Source organism: Babylonia areolata, chromosome 10, assembly GCF_041734735.1.
Source record: "Babylonia areolata isolate BAREFJ2019XMU chromosome 10, ASM4173473v1, whole genome shotgun sequence".
NCBI classification, from domain to species: domain Eukaryota; kingdom Metazoa; phylum Mollusca; class Gastropoda; order Neogastropoda; family Buccinidae; genus Babylonia; species Babylonia areolata.
The window spans coordinates 17,019,652-17,046,601 of NC_134885.1; the positions used below are offsets into that span (position 1 = coordinate 17,019,652).

At 41.9% G+C, this 26,950-nt stretch overlaps 1 protein-coding gene across 2 annotated transcripts in view; it reads left to right on the plus strand.

Moving 5' to 3' along the window:
• The window catches only part of LOC143286473 (uncharacterized), a 74,778-nt gene that overhangs the window by 28,710 nt on the left and 19,118 nt on the right, over window positions 1-26,950 (plus strand). For both annotated transcript variants that reach the window (XM_076594046.1, XM_076594047.1), the window contains exon 2: window positions 25,314-25,485. In XM_076594046.1, coding sequence (XP_076450161.1) covers window positions 25,314-25,485 — 172 coding nt within the window. The remainder of the gene's footprint in view (window positions 1-25,313; window positions 25,486-26,950) is intronic.

Consider the following 26,950-nt stretch of genomic DNA (forward strand, 5'->3'; position numbering starts at 1 on the left):
CATAAAAATATCCACAGAATCAGTCGGAATTCACAGTTAAAAATAATGAACCATGAGAGTTAATACCCTTGAATTGATGAAACATAAAAATTTCCAGTCTTGCCTTTTCTCAAAATGAAGTCCTTTTCACTCCATACGACGTTTAGAAGTACTTGTACTTGGCTCTACATGTTATTAGTTTAACAAAATACTCAATTTTCATATCAACTTTAAAACTATAAAGCTAGAATGAACATAAAAGAAAAATTGAATTGACCGTGTCAACCAGGTGTAACTAAACTTGTACATCTATCTAGATCCAGAGAAAACGGCTAAATGTTGCAGTGTGATTGCGGTGATGGCCACGTCTCCTTTACCGTGGACTTAAAAAGAATTTTTAATTGCCCTTAAAGATTTTTTGAATGCCCAAGATACACCAGAATAATATGATTTAAACAGCGTTCTCACTGCGAATACCGCAATCGATTTATCGCCCTTTAAAAAAGCATGTTTAAATATTATATATTTGAACATCAGTTAAGGAGCCATGATAGTGTAATGGGTAAGACAGTTTCTTCTCACCTGAACACGCGGGGTTTCGAATCTGCCATTAGGACTCTTTTTTTTCTTTTTCTTTTAACCCGAAGCTTTATAATAACAAATACAGAACACATTTTAAGGATTAGATTTTTTTAAAGTCTATCACAAGTGAGTCTTGAAGGCCTTGCCTCTCTTGTCTGTATTCAAATATTGCCAGATGCATGTTTTTCTTATTAGTTCCGTAATGTGTGTTAGTGTACAGTAGTGTCCAACTTCCACACAGCTAACGAAACCAAAATGTATGAGAAACAAACTTTGTTTTGAAATAACAAAAACAGATTTTTACTATCTTCAGTTTCGGTCAAATTTCTGTTCCCTTTCTTGGAAGAATTTGGAATTTTGACCAACTGGTCAACAAAGAGCATATTAAGATAAGAGACATATGAATGGTGATCTTAAAATATGTCCCGTGTTAATGTTGTCTTTGTACCGGAATAAATACCGGTGGCGCCACCTTGCTTCTTCGCCAACGGTCCCAGAGAAATGGACGTGATTTCTGTTATGCTGTGAGAAAGTAACGTTTTGTTAGGCAGCTTGAGTATTTTCCTCCATCATGTCATTGTCAACAGGTTATGGGCCCAGTACGGGTAGATATTCGAGACTTGTTTTCGATGGGGACGAACGTAAATACGAACAATGGGAACTTAAATTTATCGGTTACATGAAGCTGCAGAAACTCAGATGTAATCCTAGCAGACGACGATGAAGAAATCGATGAGAGCAAAAATTAAGAAGCCTTCGCCGAATTAGTTCAATTTCTTGATGTCAGAAGTTTATCTCTTATAATGAGAGATGCTGTTGATGATGGAAGAAAAGCCTTGAAAATCTTACATGAACACTATGCAGGAAAAGGCACTCCACGTGTGATAGCACTTTATACTGAACTTACCTCGCTCGTGAAACGGTCAGACGAAACAGTAACAGATTATATCATTCGTGCCGAAACTGCTGCTGCTGCTTTGAAAAATGTTGGTGAAACAGTGAATGATAGTCTGCTGATAGCAATGGTATTGAAAGGTTTACCTGATTCGTTTCAATCTTCCGTTGCTGTTGTTACTCAAAGTGAAAAGAAACAAACTTTCACAGAGTTCAAAGTGTCTTTACGAAGTTTTGAAGACACGGAGCGGTCGAGATCTGCTTCGGGCGATGATTCACTGCTGAAGTCTGCGTCCAGATCTGAACCAAGTCACAGGCGGGATCAAGATGGAAAAGACGTGATCTGTTTCAAGTGCAAACTCCCTGGACATACTGCGAAAAACTGTAATGAAAAGAAAGGGAAGGGAAGGTTGTGGCATAGTCATTGTCACATGAACAATCACACTGACAATTCGTGTGGTCGTAAGGGTAAAAACAGTGATAAAATCAATGAAGTGTCTGAATTGTCTGAAGATGATCATTCTTTTGCTTTTGCTTGCCGTAGTGATAATTCTCAGATGAAGAGTGACAAACTCTTGGTTGATTGTGGTGCAACCACTCATATTTTCAACGATGTGTCCAAATTTGTTCAATTTGATGAAAACTTTGTTCCTGAGAAACATTACATAGAACGTGCAAATGGGGAAAGGCAAAACAATATAGCATTGAAAAGAGGAGATGTGAATGTAAGTCCTGGACAGGAATGGTAGATATGTTACAGCTTCACTAAAAAATGCTTTGTATGTAACATCATACCAACAGAGCATATTTTCAGTCCAAGCAGCCACTGAAAAGGGCGTTAAGATTTTCCAACCAGACACAGCTGAAATTGTCTATCAAAATGGCACAAAATTCAACATTGAAAAGCAAGGCAGATTGTATTATCTGCAAACTTTTGACAAAAATGTTGAAACTGATCACATAAATTATGCAAACGATTTGAAAGGTTGGCATGAAATTTTGGGTCACTGCAATTTTGATGATGTGTTAAAACTTGAAAAGGTTGTTAAGGGCATGACAGTGACGGACAAGACAAATAAACCTGATGAGTGTGATGTGTGTATGTGTGGCAAAATGACAAATGACAGAAACAAGGGGCCACGACAGACTCGCTTGACTGCACCATTACAGTTAGTCCATACTGATCTTGCAGGGCCCATTACCCCATCTTCAAAAGAAGATTTCTGATTCGCTATGAGTTTCACTGATGATTATTCAGGAACTGAAGAAGAAGAGTGATGCAGTTGTAGCAACTGAAAAAAATTCTGGCCGAGTCTGCTCCTTTTGGCAAAGTAAAATCAATGAGGTCAGATAATGGCACAGAAATTTGTTCTGAGGCATTTGTTTCATTTCTCAGAAAGAACAAAACATGAAAAATTTGTGCCTTATTCGTCACATCAGAATGGCACAGCTGAGAGGTATTGGCGGACCATGTTTGAAATGGGTCGTTGTTTGCTCATTCAGGCTGAGCTCCCAAAGGAGCTGTGGCCGTACGCAGTCAGGACAGCTGCATACATACGCAATAGATGTTATTGCAAACGTATCAATCAGACACCTTACTCTGCCCTGACTGGACACACGCCAAATTTGTCCAACATGAGAACATTTGGGTGTGAGTGTTTTGCTTACACTGAAAGCAAACAGAAACTTGATGACATGTGCAAAAAGGGTGTCTTTGTGGGTTATGACAGAGATAGCCCAGCATACTTGGAGTACTTTCCAGAGACAAATAAGGTGGGATGATACAGAAGAGTAGAATTTATGACAAAGAAACCCACATCAACATCTGTGACAAAGAAAAGTACGCTGACAACATATTTGACTGATAAGAAAACACAGACAGAAAGATGTCTTGACATGGATGATTTGATGTTGAAGCGTAATGATGATGTTGAGGTTAGTAATAAACCCAGTACACTTGATAAGAAGACAGAAATTCCACCTACTCAAGGGATGTCAGATTGCATGTCAGATGAGAAAATACTTTCTACCGAATGGAGGTATCCCATCCCACCAGGGAACGAAAGCCTCCAGTTCATTTGGCAGATTATGAAACAAAACCTGATGATGATGATGATCAAGTCATGATGAACATAGACTACTGTTATAAATTTGCAGCTTTTCGGCAATCTTACAGTGAAGCTATTAAATCCCCTGAGTCTGTTCTTTGGAAAGGTGCAATGAAAGAAGAAATCAAATCTTTGGAAGAGAACGAGACATTCAAACTGACCACCCTTCCACAGGGCAGAAAAACAGTGGGGGGACGCTGGGTATATACTGTAAAAGAAAGAGGTGATGGATCAAATCTCTACAAAGCTAGGTTTGTAGCAAAAGGGTACAGTCAGGTTGCAGGCATTGATTACACTGACATATTTGCACCAACTGCAAATCTAACTTCTATTTGTACAGTGAAGCTTGCTGCACAGTATGATTTAGTTCTGCACCAAATGGATTTCAAGATTGCATATCTAAACGCGCCAATTGATTGTGAAATTTACATAGAACAACCAGAGGGTTTTCAAACTCAATCAAAAAATGGAGAGAAACTTGTTTATAAGCTTAACAAATCATTATATGGCCTGAAACAGTCTGGCAGAAACTGGAATAACTTGCTTCACAGACATTTGGTGCAAAACAAATTTGTCCAGAGTCCAACTGACCACTGTGTCTACACAAAACATGATGAAGACAAAATGGTTGTCATTGTTATGTGGGTTGATGACCTGATAGTGGGTGCAAACAATGACAAGTTGTTGTCTGAGAACAAACAGATTTTCAAAGACAGATTCCGGATGAAAGATCTTGGTAAACTCTCATACTTTCTGGGTATGGATTTTGAGCAGGGTGAGGGGTATGTAAAGATCAGCCAGAAAAAATACATTGGAAAAATTTGGCATGACTGATTGTAAGCCAAGATCTACTCCTTGTGAACAAAGACTTGAGAACAGTGAGGATGATGATCCAATTGATAGCTGAAAAATACCGTGAAATTGTGGGTACTTTGATTTACATAATGATTTGTACCAGGGCTGACATCAGTTGGATTGTCACCAAACTGTCACGACATTTATCAAAACCTCTAACTTCTCATTGGGTTGCTGTGAAACATGTACTGAGGTATTTGAAAGATAATGGACTGATTTTCAGGAAAAATTATGAAAGCTTGTCATTGATAGGCTATAGTGATGCTGACTGGGCGTCATCCTCTGAAAACAGACGCAGCACTACTGGATACTGTTTTTCCCTGTCCAAGACGGGACCTCTCATTTCTTGGAAATCCTGAAAACAGCGAACAGTAGCCTTGTCCACTCGTGAGGCAGAATATATTGCTCTTTCAGCCACTGTTCAGGATAGTTTGTATATCAGACAGTTACTAGAGGCCATTGACAGGAAGAATAGTTATGGTCCAGCTTTTATTCTAGAAGACAACCAGGGAACAATCACTTTGGCAAACAATCCTGTCAGTAGACAAAGATCAAAACACATTGACGTTCGCTATCATTTCGTTAGAGACATTTTGAACAAGAAGAAAATTGAACTGAAATATTGTCCTACTTCTGAAATGCTGGCAGATGTCATGACCAAACCTGCTACAAAATCTCAATTGCCAAAATTCAAGAATCTGATTTTTGGTTAAATTATGTCAGTAAAAATAGGGTATAAATAAATGATGTTACTGGGACAAATTTACAGTTACACAAATTGAAAATACTGATTATTGGGGGTAAATATCACGAAAGATGTTGTATTATTATATTAAGTATTCTTGAGTATGTGTGCATGAGTGACATAATTTTTGCGATCAAGTGGGGGTGTTAAGATAGAGACATATGAATGATGATCTTAAAATTATGTCCCTTGTTAATGTTGTCTTTGTACCGGAATAAATACCGGTGGCGCCACCTTGCTTCTTCGCCAACGGTCCAAGAGAAATGGACGTGATTTCTGTTATGCTGTGAGAAAGTAACGTCTTGTTAGGCAGCTTGAGTATTTTCCTCCATCATGTCATTGTCAACAGAGCACAACAAATTGCATTCCAAACAATTTCATTTAACAACCACAAATTTTCTGAGATTACTTCCCTTTTTTTTTCTTTCTTTTTTTTATTCAAAAGTTTTGAGTTTCCTTTCTTCTCATCATCTCATCTATCCCTTGACCCGTGGGTGGGTCGTTGGGGTACCATGGATGACTGCCTGGTCAGCTTGCGCCACCTGCCTCGGTCCTCAGCGGCCCTTTGAGTTGTGGCAAATGGCAGGCCCGTCCACTCTTTGATGTTGTCCTCCCACCGCTTTCTCTGTCTGCCTCTCTTCCTCCTTCCTTGTACGGTACCCTGCAGGATGGTCTTGGCTAGGCCGTCTGATCGTGTGACGTGTCCATACCAGCGGAGCTTGCGTTCCTTCACTGTGGTTAGCAGGTCTTTGAATGGGCCAATGGCGTTTTGGACTCTTCTTTTCACTTCCTCATTTGTGATGTGGTCTTTGTATGTAATGTTCAGGATCTTGCGGAAGCATCTCATTTCCAGGGCCTGGATTCTTCTCTGGAGTTCTGCAGTGAGGGTCCAGGATTCGCAAGCGTATAGAAATATTGAGAAGATGAGGGAGCGCATTAGTCTGATTTTGGACGAGAGGGAGATCTTTTTGTCCTTCCATATAGTCTTCAATCGACTCAGTGCGGCAGTAGTCTGCGCGATTCTGGACAGGACCTCTGGTTTCGAACCCTCGTCTGACACAATGGCACCCAAGTATTTGAAGGAGGAGACTTCTTCCAGTTTTTCACCGTTTACGTGCAAGTTGGACGTTACGCCTTGGCTGTTGTTGGTCATAACCTTGGTCTTCTCGGCACTGATCTCCATGCCGTAGGCTGATGATGTCTTGTCAAGTTTGTGCACGAGTTCTTCGAGTTCTTTCTCTTCTCCTGCCAGGCCATCAATGTCATCGGCAAAGCGCAGGTTGGTGATGACTCTGCCTCCAATGCTGACAGTTCCCACATGATCTTCCAGGGCGTCAGTCATGATCCTTTCAAGATGGAGGTTGAAGAGAGTGGGAGAGAGTAGACAGCCCTGTCTGACTCCGACCATGGTTCTAAACCAGTTACCCGTGTTACCATTGAAGAGGACTGCACTGGTTGCTCTTTCGTATAGGTTCTGTATGGCTTGGATGATGTCTTCACTGATGTTGAATTTGTGCATGGTGGCCCATAAGGCAGCGTGCCATACCCTGTCGAACGCCTTCTTGAAGTCAATGAAGACGTGGTAGAGGTCTCTTTGGTGCTGGAGATATTTCTCGCACAGCAAGCGCAGGTTGAAGATTTGTTCTGTTGTGCTTCTCCCTGCTCTGAAGCCGGCCTGCTCTTCGGCGATGATCATTTCTGCTTGCGGCTTCAGTCGGTTGAGAAGGACCTTTAGTATGACCTTGCTGGGGTGGCTGATTAGGCTGATAGTGCGGTAGTTTTTGCACTGTTGTAGATTGCCCTTCTTGGGGATTGTGATGACCAATGATTGTGTCCAGGTGGTTGGCCACTCTCCCGTCTGCAGGATCTTATTACAGATGGTGGTGAGGGCATCAATCACCGCTTCGCCTCCAGCTTGAATCAGTTCGGCGGGAATGTTGTCGACGCCAGCTGACTTCCCTGCTTTCAGTGTCTTCACTGCTGCCTCTACTTCTTCCCGAAGAATTGGCTGGCTGTCGTTGTTGGTTGATGGGGGACAGTTCAGAACTGAAGTGTCACCTTTGGTGTCATGGTTGTACAACTCGGAGCAATATTCAGTCCAGTGCTGTAGGATGTCTTTTTCTTCAATGAGGCATTTCCCTGATTTGTCCTGGATGGTGCTGACTCGTCCTTGCTTGGTTGTTGTCAAGTTTTTGACAGTTGCGTACGCTCTTTTTGAGTTGTTCTTTTGCAGGTTGTCTTCAATCTCTGAGCACTGTTGTTCTATCCAGTTTTCTTTTGCTTTTCTCATGCTGGATTTGACCTTGTTGTTGGCGGTCCTGTATTTAGTAAGGTTCAATTAAAGTCTCTAGGAAGCTATTTACAGATCCTTGAATATGTATAAGACTCTTTGAAGGTGGCTTCCTGTTGTTTTTTTTGTTTTTTTATATTTTTTTTATAACATCTACTTAGCTGGCTGGGTGAAGTCTTCACGGTAATTGAAGAAGCATCGTCTTTTCACTGGGGCACAGAAGAGGTGACGACCTCCAGCTGGTGAAGTCTGTAGAGGAAGAAGACTTCTGTAGTGAGCAGGTTGAGTGTCTTCCGTTCTGCGCTGGAACATAAAGTTCTTCAGGGGTAAGGTCACAGTCTTTTGAAAATCCCGTCAAAACCTGGCACCAGTTCTTTCTTCTATTCTCTGGGGCTGGACACAACACAGTGGAACATCTGGCCTAAGTTTCTTAGTTCTTTATGCTCATTATAATACAAGAACAGCACAGAAACAAATGAGAGAGGCACGAGCAAAACGCCAGAAATACAACATGAAATACACTGGACGTTTTACCAACAGGCCATAGGCAGCTTAAAATAAATATCATCAATGATTATCAAACCAACTAAATCAATAGTTAATTTACAATTCCTTCCCTTTAGAACCCAAAGATTAATTTTGATTCCTAAGAAGCTCGCCTTCCCTTCAGATATAAACTTTTCTGGATCTCTAATTCTAAATCTTTAGATCCCAAGCAAATCCTAAATAAACGATGAAATAATCTTTCGTTCTGATTCCATCTTGGTCATCTTACCATTACATTAATTTTACTAAAAGAATATGAAAGAAATACTGAGAGATCTAAAATAGTCAATGAGCCAACCCATTTTGGCGAGCTCATTCATTTTCTCCCAGCAAGAAAAATCATAAGAATACAAAAAACCTGAAATAACAATCAAAACAATTAATTCAAGTAAGTCCATTCATTCTCTAGATCAAGATAATCCTGTAGATAAAATTCATAAATTCAATCTTTTCTGTCACCTCTTAATTTCAACAAAATACTTGAGCTCTCCAAAATAAGTTTGATTGTGAATGCAGACTACACAGGCATTGGCGATGACGCGGTAATATTCCGTAGGGTTGCGTCATCCTTTGCTTTCCGTAATTTTGACGTCACGTAGATCCGCAATTTCGGCGAGGTGCGTTTCCTTGTTAGACTGCCTCCCAGCACGCATGTGTCCCCACCTCTTTTCATGAGGTGCTACATGAGGACCTTGCCTCCCTCACTCTCAAGCGCGGCTGAAGATCTTCTCCTGATACACTCTGGCTGGCGTCCATGGGTTGATTCCCCAATGGGGGTTCGCCCTGTGGCCACACTGAGCGCAGCGGAGGGCTAGGCCATCTCCCTACCCTGATTTGAGCCCAGCACTGTGGAGGGACTAAGTATTTCTTGGTCATGACAACATCCATGCTCATCATCACCTCCCTTTTGGGTCCTTGCATCTCCGGACCCTCATCAAATCAGGAAGCCAAGAGTTTGCGCTGCCCCTTGGGAGATGACAGGCTGTTTTCACCCCTAGTATATTCTTGGCTCAGTTGCAGACCTGCCTCCCAGGTCTCAACCTGGCACGTTTTGGCCCGAGTATTTTTCTCCACCAGGACACGATTGCAGCCAGTGTGGAAGTAGCGAGCACTTGTGGGTTGGGGCTACCTTTACAGCTGCCAGCACCTCCATTGTGGGCATCTGTACCACCATGGGAGGGAATACTGCAGGCGGGACCCTTGCCTGTGCATCTGGCGACAGCGCGCATGTGCGTCGGGTGGCTCCGGCTTGTCCACGTCTCGGTCGGCCTATGGTCCCAACACCTAATTTGGATGGGACCTCACTTCTACGGGGCCACCGTCTCCCTCGCTGGAGGTCCCGGTGCCAGGGACCCTTGAGGAGGGTTTCACTGGGTCAGTCGCCCTCCACGGGTGATTTCTCCTTTTCAGACCTGATGCAGATACACCTAAGGTGAATGCTTGGCTGCTACAAGGCCTGGGTAGAACCCCTCATCCTCTACCTCCTGAACTCTGCCATGCACCTCTTACTGGGCGCACCAAAGAGTTTGGCTGTGAACACCCACTCTTAGGTCAGGGCAGTCACCATGGTCACCTGCACCCACCCCCTCCCCTTAGGGACCCTTTCCCTTGGGGTCCCCTTATATGGGGTCCAGGGATTCTAGCGCCTCCCTCTAGGCACTGACCGCCTCTGGGTCACCAAGACGAGGTTGGTGAAGCTTGCAGCTTCTTTTTACTACTCGCTCCTGCATTGGGGAGACTGAAGTGTGTTCATGCCCTCTGTGCATGCATGGGTCCCTTCCCAACCATCTCAGGAGGTGCGCAGAGTCGATATAGGCACAACCCTCGTGGGCGTTGCTGGATCTGTGGTCCATGGGCTCTAGCCCTGAAGCAGGCATGAACGGGATAATCAGCAGGCAACTTTGATTGGCTCACTCTTCTTCCCACGGGGCTTCACACCCAAATCTGGAGACCCCCTTGGGTATATCCAGGTGTGAAGGAACCCTGCCCAATATGGTCTGGGAGGTCCATTTCAAACCAATGTTCTGTAGAGTGTGAGAATAATGACGATTTTTCCTACCCTCTCCTGGGTGACAGATCAAGTCCATGTTCACTTTCTGATCAGGCTGAACCCAGTTCCTTCCTGGCGGCACTGGGGCTGACCCTGCCCACATGGGTCACTCCGCCATCAGCCTTCTGAATCTGCCCTTCACACCACACTGTCACCATTAACCCTTCTTTGGCACCACAGTACTTTTTGCCGTAAGTTCCAACAGATGGCACTGGGGTAGCTGATTAAACCCGCCCTCAGTGACAGGAGTAATTTTTCTCTACCCCAGCCCAGTAGGGAGTCCTTGTCTGTCCCTGGGGTCTGTTCCCCCAGGGAAGTAGCTCGTTAGACAGAGAAGACAAGACAAATGAAAAGGACTCTTCATGGGTGCGGTTGGGTCCTTGTTCACCCCTGTTCACACAGCCTCTTTTGTGTGATGCCCTCTTGGGTGGGACATGGGGCTGGTCCCACAAAACCTTCCCTCCCCTACCTCGGCCATCCTTTCTTACATGACGGCTGCCTGAGGGGGACAAATAGGCTGGTCGGTGCCTGCTACATGTTTCCTCGGCGTTATGCCTTGGCCGCTTTCCCTTACAGGGTCAGTCACGTGTGGGATGAGCGGGAATTCCTGTGAGATTCGGAGTTATCTTCTCCTGAACCTCATTAACTCTTCAGCCATCCACAGCTGACTACTTTGGGTGACAGAGTGCCAGACGCTACTACCAGCCAGCTCATCAACTCCGTGCTTGCCAGAAGGAGCACTGGCATCTGTCTCTCTAACAACCCAGGAGAAGAAAAGACTGCCTCATGGTCAATTCACACCCATCAGCACTCCCTCTTGGGTTTTTGTCCCCTGCACAGATAGGGGGCCAATTTACACCAATGACTCGGACACATTTCAGACCCTCCAGTCGCTCAGCCCCGGCAAGTTGGGCTTCTCTCCCATGCACTACAGTTGCGAGAAGTGGGACTCGATGACTGGGTTATGTTGAGGCTAGAATTGGGGTGCATGCTGTTTCGGGCAGAAGATTCCCCCCCTCTGTGACCCAATCCTCTTTCTTATGTACCCAAGTTACAGGAGCATGACAACATTTTGACGACGGGGATATCTCACGGCTTCTTGAAAGCCCCAAACTGGGGCCCTGGGTTTTAGAGACGCCTGCTTGTGATTCCAAAGGTCCCTAGAGGGTGGCGACCAATCCTGGATTTATCCCCCTCAACAGGGCCACATTTTTATGGACTCTCAGGCACGCATTTGAGAGACTGTTCAGCAGTGCGATGTGCTACTGCTTTAAACCTGCAGGTTGTGCGTGTCCACATCCTTATTGATCTGGCATCCTACCGCAACCTGACGTTCATGTGGAGGGACAGGGTAACCCAGTTCTCTGCCCTCCCGTGCGGTCAAACCATTGCACCCCGTCCTTTGCTGACGGTGGGGCTGGCAGGGGTTTCCAGGTTCATGTTCAGAGTTCAGTTCCTCTAGGTAGGTACCTACTCACCTGACTCTACTTGGCACAGTCACAGGCCCTGGGTACAATTCACACATCCAGATTTCTGGAGCTGTGCACACAACAGGGATTGTTGCAACAAAAGGGAAATTGTGCTCTCTCCCTAAGTCATTCCTCCGACTTTTTAGGGATGGCATTTGCCATACGGTCCATATATTTTTGAAAATAACTTTGATATCGTATTTCTTACTAAAACCTGGTTAAAATGACAAGGTCATGAACCCAAACTTAAACAACTAACCCCTCCAACCCCCCACCCCCACCCCCCACCCCCACTCCGGATACAAAACCAAGTCACTTCCTCGACTGACTTGCGGAGGTGGCATCGCCATCGTCTATTGAGACATCTTGGAGTCTTCCCTCTCCTTCTCCTTTTCTTTTCGACAACCAAACTTCCACTGATGTCAAACGCCTATGTCTATCTCTGTCCAATCATTCTCTCTCGGCTTGTTACAGAACCAACACAGAGATCTGGCCATACGTTGGACTGGCTCATCACACGTGACTCTGGTGCCATGGTTGCGTCAGTGACTGCAACTGACGAACTCTCTTCCGAACATTCTGCTGTCATATTTTTGCTTAATATTTCAAAACCTACCAGAACCAAAAGAATCCGTTACTCATCGCAACCTGAAATCCATCAACATTAACACTTTTTCTTCTCAAGCTGCTGAACGCGTTTCCAAAATTTCTTCCCACACTGACGTCTCTGCATATTACAACATTGTCCTCTCTCAACTGCTGGATGAATATGCACCACCCTCTACCCGCATGCTCCTTAATAGACCTTCCACCCCATGGCATACACAAGACATTCGACTTGCAAAACGCAAATGTCGCTAATTGGAACGGCGATGGCGATAAACAAAACTGAAAGTCCACAATCAAATCTTCGAAAACAAATAAATAAAGTCAAACATATGATCTCATCAGCAAAGACAAACTTCTTTTCGTTTCAAGTTCTTGATGCCACATCCACCAAATATCTTTACTTTATCATGTCAAATCTTCAAAGACTCCTCTTCCTTCTGCCTACAGTTTATATGAACTCCCCAATATCTCCTTTCTTTTTCGACAAAGTCCAAAATATTCGTACCATCATAGACCAAATGCCTTTCCAACGTGTCATCCTGATCCTCAATTCAACGGCACTCGTCTCCATTCCTTTAATCCACCGACTGAAACAGAAAGTCCATGAAATCCTCAAAGAAATTACAATAAAATCCTGAGCTCGGTCCTATTCCATCCTCTGTCTTTTCCCAGTGTGTCTCACAGCTTCTCCCCACAATCACCAATATTGTCAATTCATCCCTTCTCACTGGAACGTTTCCATCCACTTTCAAAACTGCAATTGTCCAGCCTCTTCTGAAGAAATCCAACCTTGACGCAAACATTTTGAAAAACTATCGACCAGTTTCTAATCTTCCATTCCTGTACAAACTCTTTGAAAAAGCTGTCCTGAAGCAACTCAACAACCACCTTTGTTTCAACAATCTCATCTACCCATTTCAGTCTGCCTATCATGCTGACCACAGTAACGAAACCACTCTTTGCCACATCCTGAATAACCTACTACTAGCGTCCGACAGATCTCCCTTCTCACTCTTCTCAACGTGTCATCCGGCTTTGACATGATAGACCATTCAATCCTTCTTTCCTGTCTTCATTTTACATTTGGTATCAATGGCACTGTTCTAAACTGATTCAAATCTTATCTCACTGATCGATTCCAGTCTGTCATTGTTGATAATTTTTAGTCTGAACCCGTTAAAATCGAACATGGAGTCCCACAGGGATCTGTTTTAGGCCCTGTACTCTTCACACTGTATACTGCTCCTCTAGCTGAAATTGTCAACCGCCATAATGTCACTTATCATTCTTATGCTGATGACACTCAACTCCAGAAGAGTGATACTTTGAAAAACTTTCATCGCTCTTGCAAGAAACATCCAACTGCTTCTTAGACATTAAAAACTGGATGACTCTAAATAAGTTACAATTGAACGCGGACAAAACTGAAGCAATGATCATAGGAACTAAACAAAAACTCTCTTCCATCACAACTGACAAACTTGACAGTACATCCATCCCTCTTTCCAGTTCAGTCAGGAACCTCAGCGTTGTCCTTGACAACACACTGTCCATGCAAAAAATTATCAGTCAGACATGTCAGTCCTGCTACTGTCAATTGCGGCGCATAAATTCCATCCAGAAATACCTGTCCACCAACGCAACATCTAGACTTGTCGTTTCTCTCATTCTCTCTTGCCTTGACTACTGCAACTCTCTATTGTCCGGTTTGCCTGCTTCATCCATTCAGTCTCTTCAGTGCATACAAAACTCTGCTGCCTGGTTCATCCTCAGAAAGAAAAGATCTGAGCACGTTACTCCTCTTTTGCAACATCTCCACTGGCTCTCTGTTTCACACAGAATAAAGTACAAGATCAGCACTCTGTGTTATAAATGTCATTATTAGTTTCGTATCTTTGTATCCCCCTTCAGGTTGAGTTTTGGCCTAAACTGAATACATTTCGTTTCGTTTCACTTCGTTTCGTCTCTCTCTCTCTCTCTCTCTCTCTCGCGCGCGCGCGCGCGCGTGATTGTGTGACTGTTTGTCTGGCTGTCTGTCTGTGTCTATATGTTTGTGTCTCTTTGTGTTGTGGTGATAACAAGAGTGATGTCAGACAAGCCGCAGTGAACGAGGAGGGCGTCCGCCCAGAATGAGTTCAAACGATCCAAACTGCAAAATATCCGACTGCGCAGATAAAGGGAGAGAGGAGATGACCCGGTATGCTACACACACACACACACACACACACACACTGCAGTGCATGCATTCACGCACAATATGTCTGCACATGCCTATAAATGAATATGTATTTGGGTCGGATATATGGCTAGAATATAACCCGAAATCCAGACGACACACTCGGCGAAATTCAAATCCTTTGAAATAAAGCAGACTATTTTTTCCTTCATTCAGGCTTTGCTATTAAAGACGATATCCAATGTGGTTGCCGTTCTGACAAATACATGGTGAGATTGTTATCTCAGAGATTTGGAAACTGAAGGGAAATGCTTGAAAAAAAAGAAGGGGGATAAACTGTTTGAAAATTAACATCACAAAAAGCTATGGAGAAAGACATCCTGTTGATAAATGTTTATGGTCCAAACAAAGGTAATCCAGAATTTTACGAAAATTTAAAGGAAAGAATAACAACAAGAGAGGCAAGGCCTTCAATACTCACTCGTGATACACTTAAAAACAAAACAAAAAAATCGTTAAGATGTGTTCTGTATTTGTTATTATAAAGCTTTGGGTTATGTATTTGTTATTATAAAGCTTCGGGTAAAAAAAAAGAAAAATAAAAGAAAAGAAAAAAGGCATGAGTGCAGATTCTAACCCAGCATGTTCGGGTGGGAAGAAATTGTATTACTCACTGCACTATCGCGAATCCATGGTTGACGTTCAAAAAAACACATTCAAGCATGCTTTTTAAGGGGGGTTAATCGATTGCGGCATTCGAAGTGATAACGCTGTTTAAATCATATTATTTTGGTGTATCTCGGGCATTTAAGAATTCTTTAAGAGCAATTAAGAAATCTTTTAAAGTCCGCGGTAAAGGAGATGTGCTTATCGCCGCAATCACACTGCAACATTTAGGCGTTTTTTCTCTGGATCTATAGATAGATAGGCACATTTTGTTACAGGACACGGTCGATTCAATTTTTCTTTTATGTTCATTCTAATTAATTGAGAATCCACTTTAAGATTCATAAGCAGTAAAACGTCAATGATGTAGTCTGTGACACTGTATGTGTTCTGTCCAGAATTTGTATTTCTTTCCATTTAATTGCGAACAAGAAAATCGAGTTCACGCCGTCTACTCACAGAGCATCGCCAATGCTACTGGAACTGGGATGCGGTAATATGATCTTTTTGGAATCCGGGAAATGGCCTCAACGAAATAAACCGTTAATGATACGGGAAACACGGTTTAATTCGGGCGACTTACAAACTCTTATTGGTATGACTGTGAAGATTTTTTTCCTACGATTTTTAAACCAAACTTGGAATTGACGGACAAAGTATTTCTAGAGAAAATGGCAATGTTAAAGTTTACCATGGACACACACACACACACACACACACACAACCGAACACTGGGTTATAACATAGACTCACTCTGTTTAGACAAGTAGGTAAAAAAAAAAAAAGTGTGATAATCATGCCTTCATATTGGTAGGTGATTGGAATCTTGTTCTTGATGAAACCATATTATGCGAATATTCTATAGAACTGTATGATACAGAAACAAATAATATTGATCTTGCAGTCTTAGATAAGGTATTCATATAGGTCTATTTCTTCTCACGAAAATACTATCTGAAACGATCGCCTATGCTACAATGAAGAAGAAGAATGCAACGGATAAAAGAAGTGATAAAACGAATCAATTCATTAGACAAAGAAAGGAAACTAGAACAGATGAAGATATGAATATGCAAAAAGAGAAACATCAAGAGTTTGCATAATATCTTATGGAAAAGAAAATACAACGTGTTATCGTAAGATAAAATGGAAAATGAGTCACCGAATGTGAAAAATCACAAATTATTGTTTGTAACAAGAGTGTGTGTGATTGAGAGTATGACCATAACCAAACTATTCAACCATAATGGAGCATTTACATGTAGTAGAGTGAAACTGAGACTATTGAAGAGAGAAACATAAAAGAAAAATAAGAAACTAGTAATGAAGAATAACATAAATAAATAAAAATAGCATTACTATATTTTATAAATGTGCATAGCTTCAAATTGTTAGAATGCACAATTCAAGTTTTTACAAAACACATGACGTATTTGGAATAGAGTTCCTTCCCTTGATCTTTTTGAAGCCCGTTCACTGATCCAGTGTTTGGTGAGCCAGATGACAGTAGTGCAAGTTGCTCAGCTTGGAATATACACTGTCACTGTGTAAAGCCTTTGAGCACACTGCTCAGGTGGGTGTTTCTTCCTAGTTTTTTTAAGTATCTTTTTACATATGTAAGCTTACATGTTTAGTTATTTTTGGAAGTTTTATATTTTAGATTTGTACAGGTTCAGGTTCAGGTTCAGGTTAGGGGCTGATGTTGATCATCGTAGCCTCACGGCTTTTTACGCCCCATCTCATTTGATTAGCACAAGGCCTCACGGCCTTCTTTATGCTATGTCGTTATCTGTCTTGTCTCAGTCTAAGTAGACCCAGTTACAATTATCTTGGACCATCAAAGTCAAACCAAATGTCTTTTAAAATTTTGTGATTATCGATAAGGTTCTTGAAGTTGTTGGTATTGGAAGCATACTTGATGTTAGTGGTTAGTTTATTCCAGTCGTTAGTAACCCTATAACTGAAAGCAAATTTCCTTGTGTTATTGTTATGTCTCTGTTTATAAATTTTATCAACACTGTTTCTTGTTTCCCTATTAGTATCTGGCGGTGAATCAAAGAAGTGATCTTTTTTAATATCGTCTATACCATTACAGATCTTATAGGCTTGAATCAAATCTCCGCTTTTTCGTCTTGCTTTCATTGAGGGTAATTTTAGGGATTTCAGTCTTTCTTCGTACGACAAATCCTTAATTTCATGCACCAGTTTGGTAGCACGTCTTTGCACTCTTTCAATAGTAATTGATTGACGTATTAGTCTAGGACACCAGGCAGGGAGACCATACTCCAAGAGAGGTCTTACAAGAGCTTTATAAAGTCGGAGAAAAATATCCTTATCAATAAACGAAAAAGTACGTTTAATAATACCCAGCCTTTGATTTGCCTTGTTAACAACTTGGTTAATATGTCTGTCAAACAGTAAGTCTTTAAACAGACGCCATTGTTGACTCACTTGTGTAAACAAAGTGAGTCTGTTTTAACCTGGTGTTGGGTTGTCTCTGTGTGTGTGTCTGTGTGTCCGTGGTAAACTTTAACATTGACATTTTCTCTGCAACTACTTTGTCAGTTGACACCAAATTTGGCATGAAAATAGGAAAAATCCAGTTCTTTCCAGTCATCTTGTTTAAAACAATATTGCGCTTCTGGGATTGGCACAAAAAAAAGAAGAAAAGAATGAAGCCTAATTATATGCAAACTGCATTTACTGTTATATTTATATTTTTTGTATTCTCTAAACTTGGCACTTTGATCTGATATTCTGACCCAACAGCTAGAGCAGTCGTTATTATCATTTTTTGTTCAAACAGGAACTTCTTTTGCTAAGCATGGAATTTTTATTTATTTTGCAAACGTTTTGGTGCAGATAGTAAAAAGGGGAAATTACTCTGTAATGCTAGTGGAGTTAATTTGCTTTAAACTGATCTTTCTCATCTTAAACATTACATTTTGAAACAAGAGAGGCAAGGCCTTCAAGACACTTGTGATGCACTTTTTTTTTAAAATCCAAGCTTTTTATGTATTGAGTATAATTTCAAAATGTAATGTTTAAGATGAGAAAGATCAGTTTAAAGCAAACTAAGTTCCCCAGCAGAGTAATTTCCCTTGTTCTGCTATCTACACCAAAGCGTTTGCAATAAATAAAACTTCCATGCTTAGCAAAAGAAGTTCCTGTTTGAACAAAAAATGATAATAATGACAGATCCTTTGTTGGGTCGAATATCAGATCAAAGTGCCAAGTTTAGAGAATACAAAAAATATAAATATAACAGTAAATGCATTATACTCAATACATAAAACATGGATTTTTTTAAAAGTGTATCACAAGTGAGTCTTGAAGGCCTTGCCTTTCTTGTTGAACATGTTATCATAACAGCATTTCTTTCTTTCAGTTCTTATGAACTGGCTCAGTGCATGGTGCTGAATGAATTACTAGTAGTGTGACCTTATGCTAGGATTATTGTACATTTAATCAGATGGTCTGTCGATAACTAAGCCAGTTGAGGAATACTGTTGTTTTTCAAAGATAGCTTTTCCCAAGCATGAAGGGAGAGATTTTGTTGACGCGGTTTTGGTGTCCTTCCGCTTGTTGGGGATGGGAAACACCTCTTGGGGGGTTGTTTTCAGGAATATGGTTGTTGGTTGGTTTTCTTTATGAAGACAAATATAAACAGTGGTGGCCATGCAGTCGCAAAGTCTTTCTTTTATTGTCTTAAATGATGCCTTTGTTTTCAGTAATGTTTGTCATCAGGATTTTTTAGCCCTGTAGTTTCTTTCGGCACTTAAAATTTACATTACATGCTTCACTTGAAATTAAGTCCTGTTCCTATCTCTCCCCCACCTCATGGTACACATGGAAAATAGTTGTTTCCTGTTTATTGGTTGCAGAGGTGGGTTTTTTGTTGTTGTTGTTGTCATGTGACTTGCTGCATCACATGCTGTCCACTGTACCAATAAAGTGGAACCACTGCAAACCAACGCGTTACCACGTGTTTGGTGTTGGAATGGACGAACGAACTCAGACCCAGGCAGACTGCATCCTCACATAGCACCCTGCCGTTACATACAGACGAACCGGAAAACAAATCAGGAAGTCATTTATCTGTACAGAAATTCATAATCGGGAAAGAACTTTTGATACTTGTGAATTAAGCGATGTAGTCAGTGAATTGCCAACAGAACTATCAACTCATAGGAACAATACTAGACAATGCGAGAAATACGTTTGTAAGAATCAATGAGAGATGGAGAATTTTATCCACTCAGAAAAAGGGATTATAACTTGTATCCAAAAACCAGACAAATCGAAAGAATGCATAACCAGACCGGAGACCTATCTCACTGTTTAAAGTTTTATGCAAAATTTGGTCAGCAGCCATTGCTAATATAAGTTTTTAAAATGTTCTTCCAGATTCATGGTTGAAGATAGGTTGATTATGTTGCAGACAAAATCTTGAAGATAAGACTGATTTATGACTTAATCACTTAGAATCACAACATTTGCCTGGATGTTTACTATACTTTGAAAATCCTTTCGGCTCTGTTGACTGGCATTTTTTGTTTAAAACTTTGAGAGGATATGGTTTTTGTGATACTATCTGTAGATGGATACAAACATTTTTCAAAAACATAATGTCGACTGTTACTGTCAAAGGTAAAACTACAGATTGGTTTCTTATAGAAATGGCCTGTAGATAGGTTATCTCTTTCTCCATGATTATTTATGTGTATATATATTACTATATTAGCAATTATGATCAGAGAAGTGAAAGATATAAAAGGTATAGATATTAATGATAAAAAATATGAAATATCTCAATTTGCTGACAGGCAGTTGATGGACATTGACTTTTCATGAATCTATTAATATTCAAAGACTGAAGTGAAATAATGGTGGAAGTCAAAACTTTTCACACAAAAAATTGTACTAGAAATGAAAGTTGATACACTTTAAAATTGATTAAACAGTTAATGATATTCCAAGGTTAACTCAGGATGACCTGCTGTCACTTGAAGGCAGAATTTCACACGAGGAAGCTGGGATAGCTCTGAAAATGTGACTAATGGTAAAAGCCCATGTACAAATGGCTTTCTTGTATTGTATCGCATTGCATTGTATTGTATTGAATGTATTGTATTGTATCAATATATAGAAAACAAAAGAAATTGTTTGAAATCAGAATTGTTAATATAACTATTGCAACAGACATTTCTTTCCAGAACATACTATGACTGATAATGGTATCTGTACATGCTGCAAAACTGATAGAGGAACAATTGAAGGTTTTCTGAATAAATGTGATAATGTAATTTTATTAAGCCTTAACAAAGTATTTGTGATGGTTTGTAATGACAAAGCGTGACATGGGTGATAAATTTGACTTTAAAAAAAATTTTTTTTTTTTTACACTATTACACTTTGTGCAGTTTTTTCCCTTATAAATGCAAAATGCCACCCCAGAGTTCGCTGTTTCTAAACAGTATCTGAAAACTAAGTATATTTCATAGTTTGTAGCCAAGATGAATATGGAGGATATAAAATTTCAGTATGAATAATGTTTCTACAAGGCCTTGATCAATATCTTAATTTTACATGATGCAGAGTCTTCTTCGAGCATGGACAGCCCCCAAAGTTTATCTAATAAAAATACTTATCATCACCCTGATCCAGTTGTTCCATATATCCTCCTGGGGAATAAAAAGAAACATAATTTGAAAAAAGAGCTATCAGTTATGGTAATCTTGCAAATGCGATTTCAAGATATTTTACCTGCTTATTAGTTTATTGTTGACTCACTTGTGTAAACAAAGTGAGTCTATGTTTTAACCCGGTGTTCGGTTGTCTGTGTGTGAGTGTGTCTGTGTGTCCGTGGTAAACTTTAACATTGACATTTTCTCTGCAACTACTTTGTCAGTTGACACCAAATTTGGCATAAAAATAGGAAAACTTCAGTTCTTTCCAGTCATCTTGTTTAAAAGAATATTGCACCTCTGGGATGGGCACAAAAAAATAAAGAATGAAGCCTAATTTAGTAATTATATGCAAACTGCATTTACTGTTATATTTATATTTTATGTATTCTCTAAACTTGGCACTTTGATCTGATATTCTGACCCAACAGCTAGAGCAGTCATTATTATCATTTTTTGTTCAAACAGGAACTTCTTATGCTAAGCATGGAAGTTTTATTTATTTTGCAAATGTTTTGGTGCAGATAGTAAAAAAAGGGAAATTACTCTGTAATGCTAGGGGACTTAATTTGCTTTAAACTGATCTTTCTCATCTTAAACATTACATTTTGAAATTATACTCAATACATAAAAAGCTTGGATTTTTATTTTTTTTTTATCTCGAGTGAGTCTTGAAGGCCTTGCATCTCTTGTTGGCTTTTGTCTTTATAACTCCGCTTGTGCCGGTCCCAAGCCTGGATGAAAAACTGGGGAGGGTTGGGCGTGGGGCTAGCAACCCTGGCCCAACCTTGCTTGCTACAGAAACACCAACAACAGACCAAGAGATTACTACCCTGGAAGAGGAAGGGTCCTCGTCAAGAGGACACATGAACGTGATGACGCCATGTGGTGAAAGCCGTGAGTTTACGGAAGCTACAGGGCTGACCCCCCTTCTGTCGACTAGGACCATCATTGTCGGAACATGGAATGTGAGGACCATGTATGAGACGGGAAAAACATCACAAGTAGTGGCAGAGTTGAAAAGCTACAACTTCACACTGCTTGGAATCAGCGAGACCCGTTGGACACAGTCAGGACAAAGGAGACTGCTCACCAGAGAGATGTTGCTGTATTCCAGCCATGAAGAAGACAACGCTCCACACACAGAAAGGCATAGCACTCATGTTGTCAAGACCTGCACAGCGAGCTCTGATTAAATGGGAAGCACACGGATCAAGAATCATCACAGCGTCCTTCAGAACGAAGATGAAGAGGATAAAGATGAGCGTTATCCAGTGTTATGCCCCAACTAACGAAAGTGATGAAGAAACCAAAGACCAGTTCTATGACAGACTGCAGAAAGTCATGGCCAAGTATCCAGAGAAAGATGTCAACATCCTCATGGGTGACCTCAATGCCCAAATCGGGCAGGACAACATCGGATACGAGGAAGTGATGGGAAGATGCGGACTGGGAGAGATGAATGAGAACAGTGAGAGATTTGCAGACTTCTGTGCAGTGAACAACCTGGTCATCGGTGGCAGCACTTTCCCCCACAGAAGAGTACACAAGGCCACGTGGGTATCTCCTGACCTAGTGACTGAGAATCAGATCGACCACATCTGCATGGCCAAGAGATTCAGGTGGTCTCTGCAGGATGTAAGGGTTAGAAGAGGAGCAGACGTTGCATCTGATCACCACCTGCTGGTAGCAAGGCTAAAACTGAAGCTGAAGAAGAACTGGATAGAGGCAACAACGAAGAGACAGAAGTTCAATTTCACCCTGCTGAAACACTCTAAGACCAGAGAAGAATTCAGCATCAAGTGCTACAGGAACTGCTTGAAGAAGAGGCAGACATTGAGAACCAGTGGCAGAAAGTGAAAGATATAGTTACATCAACCTGTCAGGAAGTAGTAGGCCCCAAGAGATACCAACAGAGGGAATGGACATCGAGAGACACACTGCGCAAGATCCAGGAGAGGAAACAGAAGAAGGCAGCAGTAAACAACAGCCGTACAAGAGCAGCAAAGGCCAGGGCACAAGAAGACTTCACAGAAGCCATCAGAGAAGTGAAGAGGAGCGCGAGAGCAGACAAGCGCAAGTATATCGACAGCCTGGCAGAGGAGGCCGAGGAAGCAGCAGCCAGAAATGACATGAAGATGCTCTATGACACCAGCAAGAAACTGTCATGGAAGCACATCAGGCCCAAGTGACCAGTGAAAGACAAGGAAGGAAACACAGTTCAGGGAACTGAACGAGAACTGATCAGATGGGCAGAGCACTTTGAAGAGCTGCTGAACAGACCCATCCCTCCAAATCCCCCAGACATCAACCCAGAGACCTGGACATCAACTATGGGAACTCAACCAGGGAGGAGATCAGGAAAGCCATCAAACTACTGAGGAATGGCAAAGCAGCAGGACCAGCAGAAGCACTCAAGGCAGATCTGGAGACCACAGTAGAGATGCTGTACCCTCTCTTCGAGAAGATTTGGGAAGAAAAAGAAGTACCAGCAGACTGGAAAGAGGGCTACCTCATCAAGCTACCCAAGAAAGGAGATCTCAGCAACTGCGCCAACTACAGAGGAATAACGCTTCTGTCAGTGCCAGGAAAGGTCTTCAACAAGATCCTGCTTGAGAGAATGAAAAGTGCAGTCAACCCCCTTCTCCGGGACCAACAGATCATGCATTGACCAGATCGCCACCTTGCGCATCATTGTCGAGCAGTCCTTAGAGCGGAACTCATCACTGTATATCAACTGCGTCGATTACGAGAAGGCCTTCAACAGCATAGACCGCAAAACCCTCTGGAAGCTGCTACGTCACTATGGAGTGCCAGTCAAGCTGGTCAACCTGATCAAGAACTCTTATGAGGAAATGAGGTGCCGGGTGGTCCATGGAGGACAGCTCACAGACAGCTTCGAGGTGAAGACTGGAGTCAGGCAAGGCTGTCTCCTGTCACCTTTCCTCTTCCTCCTGGAAATCGACTGGACCATGAAAACATCAACAGCGGACAGAAGAAACGGAATCCAGTGGACACTGCTTGACCAGCTAGATGACCTGGACTTCGCGGATGACGTGGCCCTGCTTTCCCACAGTCACCAGCAAATGAAGGACAAGACAACAGAGCTGGCAGCCACCTCATCAGAAGTCGGCCTCAACATCCACAAGGGCAAGACCAAGATCCTCAAGATCAACACAGCATCGACAAGCAGGGTGGCACATACACAGACGTCAGAGCGAAGGCAGCATACTTGCAACTGAAAAACATCTGGAGCTCCAAGGTGTTGTCAATTGGCACAATTGTTCAACTCCAACGTCAAGTCAGTCCTTCTGTATGGAGCAGAGACATGGAGGACAACAAAGACCACCATCAGGAAAGTGCAGACCTTCATCAACAGCTGCCTGAGAAGGATCCTCCAGATATGCTGGCCCGACACTATCTGCAACTCAGACTTGTGGCAGTAACCAACCAGCTGACAGCCGAAGACGAGATTCGGCGCAGAAGATGGAGATGGATCAGGCACACCCTGAGGAAGCCAGACAATAACATCACCAGGGAGGCACTGAAATGGAATCCCCAGGGCAAACGGAAGAGAGGAAGGCCAAGAAACACCTGGCGACATGACCTCGAGGCAGACACCAAGAAGATGGGGCACACCTGGAGACAATTAGAAAGGGCAGCCCAGGACAGAGGACTCAGGCGGACTGTTGTGAGCGGTTTATGCTCCGGGGAGAGTGATGGGCATAACTGACTGACGGACTTTTGTCTTTATAATCTATTACAAAACTCCACTTTCAGGAAGCATTTGTAGATTTATTACATGGGTAATTATTGACCATGCAGTTATGACGGGCATATCTACATTTCTACAGGTATAAACGATTAGGGGTTGTTGAATGCATTGGTATGCGCACAATGATTGGTGTAGATGGGAAGGTGGTGATAGCCATATACTAATTATCATGTCCATTTTAAACGTTTACACTATGTAGTATGTATGTGAATGCATTTATGCAAATGACACAATACTACGCGTACAAGCATTAACACAAATACAGATTGTGAACTGACGTTTCATTAATTAGATGGCAGATATACATCACTGAAAATATACATTGTGCTTCATGAATATATAAAAGAAACATGTAGTTAGGATTGAAATAGTTGTTATCTTTGGGAAGGAAAGATCGAGCTACGGTACCAAAAGTTGCGTGTCTCTGTGCCTAATTGCAGAAAGGACAAGCCTTGACCACTGTTTTACCTTGTTTTTATAACGTCATATTGTTTCAGTGCTGAACAAAGATACGCATTAACCTGTAAACTCTATTTAGAGGCCCATGAACATTTAAACTTTGTTGTAATTTTTCAGTGTCACATAGCCTGCATGGACCTATGTTGACTTTTACACTTTTGGGCTCGTGTTGTTTCAGGGTTACACACTGTATACACGTCGAAGGTCTTTGTTTCAGTGGCCAGAAAGTTTCGAGGTCACAGGTTAACATGTCAGACCTCATTGCTTCAATGCCTTCTTTCAAGTCCAAACACAAACTTCCAAATTCCACGGGCACTAACTGTTTGTTCTCATTGTTTCAGTGCCCACCTGGATACGAGGGCGGGCACTAGTGCCCACCTGGATATGAGGTCCGGCACTAACTGTTTGTTCTCATTGTTTCAGTGCCTAGTTACGAGGACACACAGCGCGGAGTGGACCAGTGCCCGCTGTATGAAAATGTTGTGCTGGAGGGACCCAACCCTGTCCGTCACCATCATTCCCCCTCCTCAGACCTGTGGCACCAGCAGCCCCCTTACCCGCTCAATGCCCACGTCAACCACACGCCTCCTGTCAGGTTAGTCTGCTTTACCTGCAGCTTCTCTGCAAATTCCAGTAAGAAAATCTGGAAACTGTCTTATCCTCTGGCCGCCATGAAACCTTCTGTTGTTTATTTATTGAATTAAAAAGGAAGAAAAACAAAAAGAAAAACTACATGAAAGAATGAGGAAGCTTGAAATTTGATGTGGTTCTATTACGTTCGTTCGTTTATTTATTTATAGTGGGTTCATCTAAGATGATGATATTAGACTGAAATTTGATGTGCTTCTATTACGTGATTGGTAAATAAATGTTATTGTTAATGAGCCTATAAACCCTGGGGTTTTTTTTATTTCTGGGTTCAAACTGATTCCTCCCCTGGAAAAAAGGCACAGTTGGTCGAAAGGAAGATCGCTGCCAAGTCATCTTGTTGGCAGGATGTGTTCATTGTTCAAACTAAATGAAAGAATGGGGAAATTTGAAATTTGATGTGCTTTTATTACGTGATTGGTAAATAAATGTTTTTTGTTAGTGAGCCTATAAACTCAAACTGATTCTGCCCCTGTTAAAAAAAAAAGGCACAGTTGGTCGAAAGGAAGAATGTGTTTATTGTTTGTACGTACCATCGCTGCGCCATCTTGAGTAGTGGGCCTTCTTTCTCGTATTTTTTTCCTCAGAATGTTTTCTTTATAGATTCATGACATGTGACACATCTTGATGTGACCAAGCGCTATGCTTGCTCCAATACTTGCCTCACGCACAAGCTGTATTAGCAGACGACAGTTTTCGCAACTAACCCACGCGCAGAATGTGTGACGTCACTCCGCTTACATCATTTTGTCCTCTTCGCCAGACAACCAACTCACGGCTCGACCACTGTCGCGTCACAGTACGCTATTGGCTGAGCTGGAATCTGTGTTTCTTCTTCGTGGTATTTAATTAATATCTCTTTTGTCGGATCAGTAAACTACAAGTATTATATATTGGCAGAATCATCACAATTCCATCTATAAGTCTATTCCATTTATGTTTGTCTACAAAATGATTTAACGCAGTTTGTAATTTTCAGTGACGAGCTCATTAAAACTGACCCTGTTCAGGTGACTTAAATTAAGATTTTAAATTCTTCATAAACAGTCAACTCTTCATTTTATACCCATTAGAAAGTAGGCGTTAAGCTCTTTCTTTTGCAACTTACCCGACGAAAATCGGTTCAGGGATCATTTAGAAATCTGTCACTGAACACCTTGTCAGAAACACAGTTGTCGTCGGATTTGGCCTGATTAGTGCTGATCTGCTTTGCAGCACACGTGACTGTCTTTGTAGTCCGCTTAACCTCATAAATTGGCACAGTGAGTGATGAGTGGTCACTTCACACCTGAGCCAGCCCGTGGCCAGAGCCTGCTCTCTTTCTCTCTTGCTGTGTCCCACAACAGCGACATCTTGCTTCGTATCGCTGCACTGTTTTCCTGTAATAACTGTAGTGAATAAACCATTGAAAA